At 62.4% G+C, this 13,801-nt stretch overlaps 1 protein-coding gene across 2 annotated transcripts in view; it reads right to left on the bottom strand.

The window, feature by feature from the left end:
- Nucleotides 1–13,801, bottom strand: part of Ptgis (prostaglandin I2 synthase) — a 42,576-nt gene that overhangs the window by 10,491 nt on the left and 18,284 nt on the right. For both annotated transcript variants that reach the window (XM_046433685.2, XM_046433686.1), the window contains exons 3-6: nt 12,612–12,790; nt 11,666–11,809; nt 8,169–8,320; nt 4,046–4,227 (exon numbers count right to left, since the gene is read on the bottom strand). In XM_046433685.2, coding sequence (XP_046289641.1) covers nt 4,046–4,227; nt 8,169–8,320; nt 11,666–11,809; nt 12,612–12,790 — 657 coding nt within the window. The remainder of the gene's footprint in view (nt 1–4,045; nt 4,228–8,168; nt 8,321–11,665; nt 11,810–12,611; nt 12,791–13,801) is intronic.

Below are 13,801 nucleotides of genomic sequence, written 5' to 3'. Positions count from 1 at the left end.
ACTCGCTCCCGTGGGGCCTTGCCTCAGCCAGTTCCTTCCTGCTGCGGGGAAGCCCGAGACCAGGGGCTGCTGCTCTGTGTCACAGCAGTCACTCAGGGTCCCGCCCGTCCTAGGCCCCCTGGCTGCACCACCAGTGGTGACCGGCACCTGCTGCCTACCTGTCCTGCAGACGCTCTCTCGTCCTCAGGGGGCAGCACCCACTCTCCTCGGCTTCACCCCATGTCCATGTAGATCATGGGGGCCCAGCCCTTCCCCCTAGACCCCAGGGTGGGCGTGGGACCCAGGAAGGGCACTGCACGAGCCACTCAGAGGGGACAGGGGACCCAGCTGGGCAGGTGTGAGCATCAGATTTGGATTCGTGCAGTTCTCACGGGGACGACAAGCCCTCCTCCTCGGGGATCACAAAACTGCCTGGCGCCGCCAGTGCCATCGAGGCCACCACACAGGGGAAGCCCCCTGAGGGTGCAGCCAAGGTGACAGGAGGATGGAAGGTCATGGGGGCATTTCTTTTAATTTGTGATTTTTAAAAAATGTCAAGGGAATAAAAACACACCCTCAGTGTGACAACAATGTATGCAGGTGGCTCATACATTGTAACAAATGTACCACGGGGTGGGGGAGGGGCTGCAGGGCAATCCCAGCCCTTTCCACTAAAATTTAAAATTGCTCTCTACTACAGTCTACTTAGACAAAACCCAACCTCCAAGGTGGCATCCTGACTGGATCCTGGAAAACCCGGGAAGATCTGAATCAAGCAGGGACTTTAAATAACAGCAACGCGGCTGGGCAAGGTCAGCTGAGAGGGCTGCGTGGCCGCAGACGGGAAGCCTGGGCAGGAGGTGTCTGGAATCCCCTGCGCTCTCTGCAGCTCTTCCACGATCCAAGACTGTTTCCAAATAAAACTACTGAAGGGGAAAAACCCCCTTCACGGGGTGCAACTGGAGCTCAGAAACCCGACGTGACTGTGCAAGGTCCCAGCGCCGGCCGGGCCAGCGCAGGGCTGCGGATCTGCACGTCCTGACGCAGGGCCTGTGCGGCTCTTTGCCGTGCGGCGCGGGTCTCGGGTTCTCTGTGCGCTGACTGCGCTGTCCGCAGACCGCAGCCTGCAGCCCCCACGCCTCCCTCGGGGCCTCAGGAGGTCCCAGCACAGGAGGGCCGCATGGGGACAGGTGGGGCTGTGGTTCTGAGCTGGCGGGGAGCTTGCCCTGAGCCCCCCACCGTGTGGGCCCCCACTCACCTCCCTCGGCACCCCCACCTGACTCTCCTCTTCAGCTGCGGTGACTTAGCTGTCGCCCAGGGCGCCCCTGCTTGCCGCCCCCTGGATGCTGGACCCCCACTGCCCCCTCCTGTCTTACTCCGGACTCTGGGGTCCCGGCTCCATGGAGCCTCATGAGGAGCTCGGGAGGTGATGTGTGCAAAGTGGCCAACGGGACACGTCCGAGGGACGTGGTCAACAGCTTTTGAAGCCCCACCCCCACTCACCCTCGGGTCTGACAGCCGCGTGGTGGACACTGGTTCTCAACCCTCGCAGCCTCTGGGCAGCTCGTCACCACTGCCCCGGGACGCTCCTGCCTGGCCTCCCCGCCTCCCTGGCCACCATTCTTGGCCTCCCTGCTGGCTCCTCTGCTCTTTCCCACCCTCACAGCTGGGGAGCCCAGGGCTTGGGCCCCTTCTCCCTCCACCCTCACCCACAGAGCTCTGCCAGCATGGTGGCATCACGGTCACGTCCTACAGCTGCATCTCAGCCTGCACCCGGCCCTGAGCTTCAGGCTGCCTTCTCCCGGTGGCCCCACCCCGCCCCTCAGCCACCAAAGGCCCCCGGCTGCTCCCAGGGCTGCTCCCCACCGTCCTCCCGTCTGTTAATGGCACCTCCACCCTTCCTGGCCCGTCCGTCACTCAGACCAAACCCTGGATCTCCTCGGACACCCTGCCAGGGTTCCACCCGTCGTCCAGACCAGCCACTTGGCCTCCCTGCTGGCTCCTCTGCCCCCAGCACACGGCTCTCCAGGCCTCCCAGGTGTCTGCTGAGCCCCTGCCGCCTGCTGGGCCAGCCCACACCCTCCTCCCTCCTCCCTCCTCCCGACCCTCCCTGGGGGAGGTGCTGACTAAAGGACGGGGTGGGGGCGGGGGACCGGGGACTATTGAGACAGGAAGTGGTGAAGTCACCCCAGCCCAGGCAGCGGGTCACCAAGCTGGGGCCCCGGCCACCAGGCTGCTCGGCCTCCAGGCCCTGCTCCCTGCTCCCAATGCTCAGGCCGCGAAGGTCCCCACCGGCCTGACCGCCACATATGTCCCCACTCCTGCCCGGTTCTCCCGGCCCCACCAAGGCTGTTCCCTGGACTCTGCCACTTGAGCCCCCAGCCAGCCCCAGTTCTGCTGACACAGGGCACTTCCACGGGCTCTGGGGACAGCTTGGAGCGCAGAGTCATCTCAGCCCATAAATATGTCATCAGGCACTAATGGGGGAGCCCTGATTGAAGGCACCCCCAGCCTGGGCCTCGAGGACAGTTAATGGCTCTGAGAGAGCACTAAAAATAAGTCACAAGTCGATGGCAGAGGAACTGCCCAGAAATGTCAGCCTGTGTGACTGTCACTGCCAGGGACGAGCAAGAGGAAAGGGGGGCTCCAGAGCCAGAGCAGAACAGGCCGGACCGGCACCAAGGCCACCCCCACCCCAACAGCTGGCCCTTACCATTCCCAGCTCTGCTGTCCCCGAGTGCCCCGGGTCCATCCATCTCCTCGAGAGCTTCATGGCCACCCCTGACCCTGCCACCTCTCTCCTCGTTGTCCCTGCTCCTGCCCTTGTCCCTAAGGTCCCGTTCCTCCTGTGCTCCTGCCTCACCCAGAGGAAATCCCAAGCCCCATGAGACCTACAGGACAGAGCAAGGGGAGAGGGGATCCTAGGGAACAACGGTGACCAAATTAAATTACGTCAAGTGCACGTATGAATATGTAACAATGACTCCTGATACTTTATATAATTATAACGCACCAATAAAAATGGGGAAGAAAAAGCCCTACAACCCGCCCAGGACCTCTGCCCTGAGTCTGTCCTGTTCACTCACTGCCGCAGCCACACTCCTTGCTGTTGCCCCAGCACCTGGCGGATGCAGCCCCAGGGCCTTTGCACTTGCTGTTTCCCTTGCCTGGAATACTCTATTGCCCCTCCTTTCCCAAGGCCCCAAGTCTAGCATTCTTGTCATCCAGGAAGCAATTCAAACATGTCCTCCCTGCCCACCGTGGCTGGAGTGGACTCCCTGGACGGCTCTATTCACAGCGGTTTCATATCCTGTACACCAGCCTCTAAAATCGTCCTGCAGGTTTCCTCGACTGCTCCCTGCCCGACCCTGACCACTACCTAAGCAAGACAAGGCGGATCTCGCGGCTTGAGGGGAGCACTCAATGGGACTTTTAAAAGACTCTGCAAGAAAGGTGGTCTGCAAGCCGCAAAAACGTCAAGGTTGTGGAAAACAGTGAAAGGGTCGAACTGCCAGGTTAGAGGGGCAGAGGGGCTGGTGCAGCCTGTGACGCTGGCCCACGAGCCAGAGGACACTTGGACCTCACAGGAACGTGGACGAGTAGACAGCAATCCTGTTCCTGGGCTCCCGGTGCAGCTGAGCTGTGGTCACGGGCAGCAGGCCTCTGCTCCCAGGAGACGCCCCGAAGCCACTGGGGCAGAGTCTTGATGCTAATTCACAATGACTCAATCGAGGATCACAGGGAGGGTCACAGGGAGGGACAGAGAAAGGAAACGCGGGAAGGTGGAAACCTGGGGAATCAGCAATGTGGCACTAGAGTTCACCAAACTGTTCATAAAGCTTTTCTGTAAGTGTGGCATCGTCCCAAAGAGAACACGGAGGCAGGAGCCTGCTCGTCTGCTTGTGCCGGGAAGTCAGGGAACGGGCAGGCGGGGCGTGTGCACCAGGCGTGCGCCGACCGCACGTGCTCACAGCACACACCCACAGCCACACCGTGCCTGCCCACCTGCACACGCATGCACTTTCACCACACAAGCCCACGCCTGTCCCCGCGCACGCCTGCTCACCTGTGTGGCCCACAGCTGCAGCACCAGGGCCCGCGCCTGCATCTCCTCCGATGCCCCCAGCTCCTCCAGGTGCCGCAGGTAGCTCTCCAGCCAGCTGCTCCGCTGGGCCCGAGTGGCCAGCTGGACGGGGGACAGCAGCTTCCACAGGTGGGCTTTGACGCTGCACACACGGTCCTTATCCGCTGCGGGGACAGAGCACAGAAGACAAGGGCTACAGGTCCACCCCCGAACTGGGGCCGGCCAGCCCTGGCCTCCCACAGGCTGTGGGTCTCCTGGGCGTCACTCCTTGGAGGTGGGAAGTTCTGCAGGGAGCGAGGCTGTGGCTGGAAGCCAAGGGGAGGCCCGTCCAGGGTGACCTGCTCACTGTGCACCTTGGTTCCATGGAAAGGGGGGACTCTGCTTTAGTCACCTGTGTCCCCAGAGCCTGGAATACTCTATCACCCCACCTTTCCCAAGGCCCGAGTCTAGCATTCGTACCAGATGCTCAATAAATAGTCTTAAAAGAAAGGTGACTCTTCACGTCACCCCCACCAGAGCGACTGAAGACTCAGCAGCCTGCACCCCTCCCGGGACCCCCCCAGAGCAGCGCCAGCAGGACACACAGAGCAGGACCGGAGGGCCACACTGCCTAGGGAGGGGACGCACTGACTGGGGATCCCAAACTCCACACCTCCAGGTAAAAGTCCTATGGAGGGAGGCCCAGAAGCAGCCCGGGGAGCTCGAGCCAGGCCGTGGCTCCAGCGTGGGCCTCGGGCCTGTTCTCAAAAGCAGCTGAAAACCCAGGAGTGTGTGGAACCTTCTGGTGACAGGAGTTGTGCCGTGCTGGGGACCAAGCCCCGGCCTGCACGCCAGGCACGTGCTCTCCCCTGAGCCACACCACAGCCGCTTCTAGCATTTCTAAGGTCAGCATCTAAGATGGCCAGTCACTGTGCAGGCCACAAAGCATCTCTGGTGGCCAACCCTGCCCAAGCACACCCTGCAATGGGACAGTAAATAAACAGTGGGGGTTTACACCGGAAAAGCCACGAGACAGTGGAAATAAACACAGGTCTTCAGTACAAAGAAGGGCCAGGCGCGAGCCTGCTGGGAGTCCAGACGGCACCTGAGGACCCACCCAGGGTGACTCCCCCTCCGCGGGGTCGGCAGGCTACGGGCCATCCTGGGCTGGGGTACAGGGCCGTGCCTGCCCAACAGGGCCACAGTCAGCGAGGCCACGTACAGGACAGAGTCCTGTCCAATTACCTCCCAGTGACGTCCTGGTTGTGCCCTGGTTGTGCAAGGCACAATCGCCTAATGGCGCCTTTCTCAGAATACCTCCTGTCACTAAGCCACACGTGACTCTGCATCACGAATATCAACTTTGGTCTCCTCCAAAACCACCAAGGGAAAGCGTTGCCAGGACGTTTCAAAGCGCTGGAACTTTCTCCCTGAGCGTCTGAACCAGGGGCTGTTTCAGGTGCACCCCCCCCAGGGCTTCCTCCCGGGCCCTGCTGTCTGGGGGATTCGCGAGCAGGGAAAACGGGGTGGGGGGGCGCCTAGACCTTTTGTTTGCTTCAGTGTTTTGGCTGCATTTTCAAATAGCAGGCCCAGTGTTTTCCCTCAAATTCGTGACACACTGCAGGAGGCGCAGTGCTTTCCTGTTGAAGCCCCGGGTCCCCAGGCTCACCGGAAACACGCCGCTTTCCTGCTTCCCAACTTTCTCGGTACTTTAAAGAATCACCCAGGAGCTCCCGAATGCCCAGGTGCCCGGGTCCCACCCCAGGCCTGTGCTGTCAGAATCACTGGGGCCCAGCCTGGGCGTCTAGGGATTTCAGCAGGTGACTCGGAGGCCCAGGAAATGTGGACACCACCTCACGGTGCTCGTGGTGCCACCCAGTGGGATAGCAAGACAGGGAGGCAGAGAACGTTGGCTTGAGAAACAGCCCGCACCCCGAGGCCCAGCCAGGCTGCGATCCTGCACACGCTGCGGACACCGCTTTACAGTGACTCACAAGCAACACAGACCACTGCCACCTTCGCCCGTGCCTACAGGCCGAGCACAGGGGGCCGGGGACCTGGAGCACAAGGCGCAGACTCCCAGCTGTGTGGGCCTGGCCGAGGCCCCGCCCATCTCCATGTCCCTGTCATAAAACGAGGACCCAGGTTGTCCTCTCAGGTTTCTCCTTGGAAACCCTCTGGGCCCTGGAGATCTGGATGACCAGTCCAGGGAGCCCGGGGACAACAGGCCCTAAGTCTTGCATTTAACTTTTAAAATATGCTGGAGTTTTGCATCAGAATCTATGGCTCTTTGATATAAGATCTTCCCCCCCAAAAGTTCAAATAACAGCCCCAAGTGCCCCGGGAAAACGAATGTTCCCGAAAGAAGCACCAGTCTCAGCTCTGGGGTCCATTCAGCTGCCCTCGGCCCACAACTCCCTGGGTGGGAGAAGACCCAGATTTCATCTTCTTTTAAAATGTCTATATTTTAACAGGACTAACACACGTCCACGGAAAAAAATAATAACAATGAACATAAGTTGGCCTGCTGGGAAAGAGGCCTCTCTCCACCCAGCTCAGCACGCCCAAAGCAAGTCTGCAGTCCCCCAGTGAAATCCTAAGGGGCGTCCTCGGCCACCACCCTGGCTCTCCCTCCTGGGGGCCACCCTATGCCTGGTTTCACAGTAGCCCAGCTTGCTCTTATGTGATCTCAGGATTCAGGTAACTTGTCCCGACCGGCGGACATTCAAGTTGTCTCCACCTTTGCTGTCACAGGCAATGGGACAATACTTTGTGGATCTGTAGGCACAGAGGAGGTACAGGAGCAAAGGGTGTGCTTTCTATGTTTTGGTCCTTCCTGCCTAAATGGAGTCCAGGGATGGGGGAAGCTGCCCAGGCCCCACAATGCACGCAGGCTTCTGGCCTCATCCAAGAGAAACTGTCCCCCAGCACTGCCACCTGCCGCCCACACTGGGAAATGCAGCCTTCCTGTGTCCAGCCCTGGCGCAGCCACCCACCAACTGGTCTTGACAAGTGCTCTCGCCTTTGAGCCTCAGTTTCCTGATATGCACAGTGGGCCCTGAAATACCAATCTTCCAGCAATGACAGGAGGGCGCAATAAGACAATGAGTTGTGTTTAAGAGGCTGACACGGATGACAGCTCACAAAACGGTGAGAGAGACCTAAAAGAAGTGTCATCCCCGCAGCCAGGGAAATGCCACAAAAGTGAGAGGCCCCTTTCCCACGTCAGACTGGAAGGACTTAACTTGCTAACGGCATGTTGACAAGGTTGTGACAAAAATCAAATCGAAACAATAAGCCACCAGCCCCTGCCCATCAGATTGGCAAACCAACAACCTCAGTGAAGAAGCTGGATGCACGTGACTGGTTCTGAGGGCAAGTGGGGCGCTAATGAGACCTCAGTAGACAGAGAGGAAAGGCCTGAGTGAACAGGCCAGAGGGTGGCGCACGCCTGTGACCCCAGTGGACGGGAGGCTGAGGCAGGAGGATCGCAAGTTCAAAGCCAGCCTCAGCAGCTTTGCGAGGCCCTGAGCAACTCAGTGAGTCGCTGTCTCTAAATAAAATACAAAAAGGGCTGGGATGTGGCTCGGTGGTCGAGTGCCCTGGGTTCAATCCCCGGTAGCAAAAAAAGAAAACAATAAAAATAATTCACGGCTCTGTGTGTTTGTGTGTGTGCGTGTGCATGTGTGTGTGCGTGTGTGTGTGCGTGGGGGTGGGCACCTGTGTGGAGAGGCGCTGCAGGGCTGCTCCCGGGGAGTCCTGGTGCTGACCTCTGAGGAGGGCTGGAGCGGGTGGGGATGGGAGAAAGTGGGGGACCCTTACTGCTCCCTCAGATCATTCTGCGTGGCTTGAGTTTCGATACCAAGCATGAACTACTTGCAAATTTCTTAAAAAGCAACTTAAAACAAGAGAAAGAACACACGAACACTCCCAGGCCCCACCCCAGAGTGCTGAGCTAGAGTTCCCACCAGGAGCCCACCTGGCCCAAGCCCCGCGGGGTCCCCACCCCACAGTGGGGACCTCCCCGCCCCCGAGGACATTGCACCCTCCTCCTGTGTGGCCCCTGTGTTCAGACCTCTGACTCCTTCTGCCTGCCCACCACCCACAGGGACCCCCGGGTGCTCACCCACTGACAGGGAGCCTCGCGCCAGCTTGGGGAGCATCAGGTCCAGGTGGCGGAAGGTGTGGTAGACGTCGGCCGAGTGGGCTCTGTCCTGGGCCTGGCTCTCCTGGGTGTGTGGGGACGCCTCCACTCCATACAGGGTCAGGTAGCCGGCTCTGGGGCGACAGAAGCAGGTCAGGGTCCTGGGGGACACACACGGCCTCGCCCCCTGGTGGCCTCTAAATTGTCTTCACTCCTTCCCCCAAGGAGCTCCTGGTCTTCCTCCTGTGTGCCAGGGCATGTTCCTGACCCAGAACCGACTTTAAGAACAGACCAGAGCCCTGTCCCGTGGACTCCCGCTACGGTGTGGGGACAGAGGAAGCAGGAAGGCAGTGGAAACACCATGTGCGCCAGCTCCATGGTGCGTGTCTGCAGCCCCAGTGACTCAGGAGGCTGAGGCAGGAGGCTCGAAAGTTCAAGGTCAGCCTCGGCAATTTGGCGAGGCCGTGTCTCAAAGCAAAAAGGGTTGGGGATGCAGCTCATGGTGAAGTGCCTGGGCGCACACTCACCACCCCAAGAGAAAACTGAACAGGCAAAGAGCAGCATGAGGCAAACGGATGACAGGCAGACACAGGCAGACTCAGGCGGGCAGCAGCAGGGGCGCCTGTGGGGCGGCTCCCAGTGGAGCTGAGAGATAAAAAGGGGCAGACCTGGGGCAGACCCGGGGCAGACCCGGGGCAGACTTCTTGGGCAGCAAGGGCCAGAAGTGATGAAGCAGTAAGGAGGCTGGGGTGGGGGAGGCGAGGGGTGAGATGGGGCACCAGTGGGGACAGGAGAAACCGTCCCAGGAGGGGGTCGGGGCAGGCTTCCTGGAGAAGGGGCCAGGGGAGGCGAGGTGTCAGGCAGAGGGCGCAGCCTGGGCCAAGGCCAGGGGCTGAGGGGCAGCGGAGGCCTGCCCAGAGTTGCTGGGTGTCTCTGGCAGGCACCGGAGCTAGGGACGGGGCCTGGGAGGTGTCCAGGGGTCTTGCAAGGCAGAGGGGACATGGAATGGGAGAAGCCCATGCGGGAGCTGAGGGACCTCGGGAGGTCTGAGCTCAGCCAGGCTGGGCCAGGTGTGCGAGCCGACATGCTCAGGTGTGCGAGCAGCAACGCACCACCTGTGGGGCCACCTCAGGGGAAATGCCCCCTCAAGCCCTTTCCAGTGCCCCAGGCGCCCGGTGCCAGCCCCAGGCCCTGGCCTCAGTCCTGGGAGGGAAACCGCAGGTTTTCACTTTTTCCACATGAGAAGGGCTGCGGCCGTGGCAGAGAGCCACCACTGAGGTCCCAACCTCCTGTCCCTCGCTCCCCTACCCCCTGACCTCATCCCCTAGATCTCCCAGGACAGAGGTCCTCCCAGCTGGGGACAGGGGGGAGCAGGCATGCGGGAAGGGGGGCTGACAGGGACCACTCTGTCCCTCACTAGCACAGCACAGGCCCAGGGTGGCCTCGACACGTTGGTGGGTGGGTGGAGGAGCGCATGGTGGGTGGGCAGACGGACAGAAGGACAGGGTCAGAACAGAACCCTGAGAGCCCCGACCATGAGAGAATGACGGGTCACCACAATTAGGAGCCGAGCCACCAACCCCCATTCCACCCCCACCCCTGCCGATCCCACTCACCCCCCCTCTGCCTGTGTTGGCTTCCATGCCCCCAGGGATGGGGACCTCACTACCTGCTCACCCCACTGGACAGGGGAAGCCAGCCCTCCCCACGAACCCCCTGGTCCAGCCCACCGGAGCTCCCTGTGCCTCCGCCGGGCTCCCCCTCCCCTCCACGCACGGCAGGCCTGGGCCCCTCTGCAGATTAAGGCCCTCGGTTTGCTCATGGCAGACATTGCAAGGAGGCAGCCCACCACCTGGACGCTCCGTGGGATCCACAGAGGCCACCTGAACCCCGGCTGAACCTGCGCTCAGACGTCAGAAGAAACCAGGGCAAAACCTGGGTCTCCCAGTCACTGCTAGAAAGGAAGCTGGCCACGGCCCGCTGGACCCCGGCAGGGCAGCACCACGGCCACTTCTTCTAGACAGCAGGTGCTCGCCAGGCAACCACGGACCTCACCTGGCCCGGGTCTGTCACGGGTTTAAAGTACGGCTAAGCACCTGGGTCCCTATCTTCCGGGCTCTGCTGTTTTCCCTAAGGCAGAGAGCCAGTCCCACCAAAACAGGCGACAAAGAACAGCCAAGCACACGAGCCCAGGGGACCACGGGGCCTCACGCTGTGGAAGGCCCTTCCGTGGCACCTGGTTCCAACATCACGCCCAGCAGACAGCGCCGGCATGCGTAAATACACAGGCGACCCCTAGGTGGCGCCAGGTTCCATTAAAAAATGGACCCAGATGGACAACAGGAGTCTTCATGTTGATGACCTGGGTGTCCAACAGGCCTCTCTGGGCAGCTGGCACTGGAGACGAACTGACTGAAGTGAGGAGGGAGCCACATGGACATGTGGGGAACAGCATTCCCAGGCAAGGGAACAGAACTCCTGATGTGGGGCGCGTGCCTGGCGGGAGGGAGACTGGGCCACGGTGGGGCGTGAACTCACAGGCAGAAAGTTAAGGAGGCACTTTCACAAACACCCTCACCTTAGGCTTAACCCAGGAGCCATCACACCCAGCGCTTCCCACCTCCACCTTCACCACCGCCCCTCCCCCACCCGAGGTCTGGTCTCTAATCACAGCCAAGGCAGCTGTAAACCCCTGAGCCGGTCCTGTCTTGCCCCAGCCTAACCCCTAACGTCGCTCTATCTTACTGAGAGCAAACCCGGAAGCCCTTCCTGGCCTCGAGCTCTGTGAGACCGGCTATGTGACTTCTCCACCTTGTCCCTGAACCAGTTCTGCTCCAGCCACTCGGGCTCCCTAGGAATCCCACGTCTGGGCCTTTCCATTTGCCAAGTCCCCTGCCAGGCCCTTGGCATGGGTAGTGGGTACCCTGTCGTGAGGTCTCCGCTCTGAGGCTGGATCCTCAGAGAGGCCCTTCATCAGTCTGGCTGACGCTGCCCAGGGGCTGCCGCCCGTGGGACTCTGTCCCCACGTCCATCGCTCTCTGGCATACAGAGTCCATCTGTCTTGTCCCTGCTGTAAACCAGAGCCCAAGACGGCTGGGCACCACTGCGGCACAGAGCTCGGCCCTGCCGTTTTCACAAGTCTAGGAGGTCTGACCTCGGCCGAGGGCCTGCTGGGCTCCCAGCACCCTGTTTCCCGGCCTGCGAAATCCCAGAAGGTGGGAGCCACAGGACAGGTGCCTCGGAGTCTTGCTGGGCTACCCCCTCTCCAGGTGACCGCAGGGCCCTTTCTCAGCCGTGCCTGATTTTCGGCTCAGCCTGGATCAGGTGACCTTGGAGTTTCAGGTGCACAGGGTCCTTCCTTCATCGGTGGGCATCCCAAACCGCCCCCGCCCAGAGTGCTCACGGTTCACTCAGCCCTGCCCGCGGGGACGAAGATCCAGAGGGTCAGGCCCCACCCAGGACAAGGTTCTGGGGCTCACCTGAGCAGGGAGCCGTAGCAGAGGTCCAGGAGGCCCACCTCCCGCCAGCCGCTGGCCCCTTCCGTGGCGTCGCCCAGGAGGACGGAGCGGAGGTTGGTGAACATGGCTTCCGTGAGCGCCTGCAGGTCTCTGTGGACGAGCGTCCTGAGCCGGGCAAGGGCAGCGTGAGAGCCTGGCTCCCAGGGGGACACCCGCGCCCGCAGCTCCCCCCAGGCCCCAGGCCACGTCCCAGCGGCAGCTGGCCTGGCACCTGTCACAGCAGTGCTTTACAGTGCTGGACACAGAGGCCCAGTCCACACTCGCCCATCCACGGTGCCCATCTCGGAACAGAGAGGAATGGGACACGCCCAAGGCCACACAGCCGTGACAGCTGGGACTGAAACCTGTGTGTGGCTGCAGGGCCTGTGAGCCGCACCTGGGCAGACCATCCCGACTGGGCACTGGAGCTGGGCCAAGGAACCCCGCCTCTGGAAGAGCAGGAACTAAGAGGCCAACCCTGGAGTGAGGGGTCCTGTCTGCTCAGCTACAGTGTCCCCTGACCAAGGGCTGCTCTGAGAGGGGACCCCAGTGAGGGTGACATGAGGCAAAGGAAGGGGCTGGTGACCTGGTCCCATCACGTGGACCCGAGTCGGAGGACAGAACAGCCCTGGGAGTGTGGGCAGAAGTGGGGGCCCTCAGCCCCTCCCGGGGCAGGCTCCACACTGCGCGGGATGGGGGAGAGGGGCCGGGAGGGGAGGCGGTCCTCGTCCAAGGCTCCTGGGGACCTGGACCCGATGGCCGTGGCCTGCTCAGCAGCGGCACCTGGCGGCGGCGGCAGGGACGGCAGGTGCGGGGCCCGGGCTCCGCCTAGTTTCCCGGGGGTTTCTGGTCCTCAAAACCCATTGCGCTGGGCACCTGCGGTGCAGCCCGCACCACCCGCCTGCGCCCAGGGCGTCCGGCCACTCACGGTCTCATCCGGGCCTTCTCCTCGGTGGGGCTGTAGTGCGGGAGCTGCACGTCGAAGATCCTCTCCATGAGGAAGGTGGCGTAGGAGTGGAAGTCCAGCCGGGAGCGCGGCTCCCATGCCACCCTCTCGTAGGAGTGGGGGTCCAGGAGCACCGTGACGTGCCGGCCCCCCACCAGCACCTGCGGGGGGGGGGGGCGTGAATACAGCGGCTCCCAGGGCCGCCACCCCTGAGGCGCGACCTCGTTCTCATCTCCCCTCCGCCACCGCCACCGTGAGCTAGGGACGGTCGCCAGCCCACGGGTGCCACCAACCGGAGGCTCACAGCGCAGATGCCCAGTGCCCGAGATGTCACGGCCGCGAGGGGCAGGGCCAGGGCTGAAGGCAGGGCTTTCTAAAACCAAGGGCTGCGTCCTAACCAGGCGCCGGCAGGGTCACCTTGGCCAGGCGCGTCGCGGGGTCGCCTGCGGAAGGCCGCGCAGGCCCAGGACCTCGTGAGGGGCCGCGGGAGGGAGACGACGGTGGGCGGGCTGCGGGGGTGAGGGGTGCAGGGGGCTCAGGGACCCCACGCTGGTCTGCGACGGGGTGGGCAGCCAGCGGACGGGTGGAAGCTAAATGTGTGGATAAATGTGGGGCCCAGGGGTGACCGCAGTGGTGGAAGGGGGAGCGGGGTCCGGGAGGCTGGAGGGAGGTGTGCAGGGGCCGGGCGGAGGCCTGGGCAGGTGGAGGCCTGGGAGGGCGGAGGCCTGGACGGCGCAGAGCCGACAGGGATGGGCAGGGCGCGCGCAGCTGTGCAGGCGGGTGACAGGGGTGGGTGGACCGACTCTGGGCTAGAAAGCCGGGCGACGTGGCCAGGACTGAGGATGCTGAGTAAGTGTTGGGAGGCGGACAGGGACCTTGTGGGTACGGGGAGAGGCTGGGGCAGGAGGCGGAGGACCACCGCGGGGTGTTGGGTGGAGGGTGCTGGGTAGCCGTGGGTGGGAAGGCAGGAGGGAGGGACGCGTAGCCGGATGTTGGACAGTCGGAAGCCGAGTGGACCGGCAGCTGGACGGACGCCGGGTGTGGTAGACCCTGAAGGTCCGCGCAGCTCAGTGTGGGAAGAGGCTGGGGGACACCGAGGGTCGGAGGTAAGGGAAGCACAGCTGGACAGACAGACAGACTGGGGGTGGGGTGCGGTGCTGGTGCAGGTGGGG

This window comes from Marmota monax, unplaced genomic scaffold (assembly GCF_021218885.2).
Source record: "Marmota monax isolate L192 unplaced genomic scaffold, Marmota_monax_Labrador192_F-V1.1 WCK01_AAM20220418_F8-fsc00014, whole genome shotgun sequence".
NCBI classification, from domain to species: Eukaryota; Metazoa; Chordata; class Mammalia; order Rodentia; family Sciuridae; genus Marmota; species Marmota monax.
This window is presented reverse-complemented; position numbering and strand designations above follow the sequence as displayed.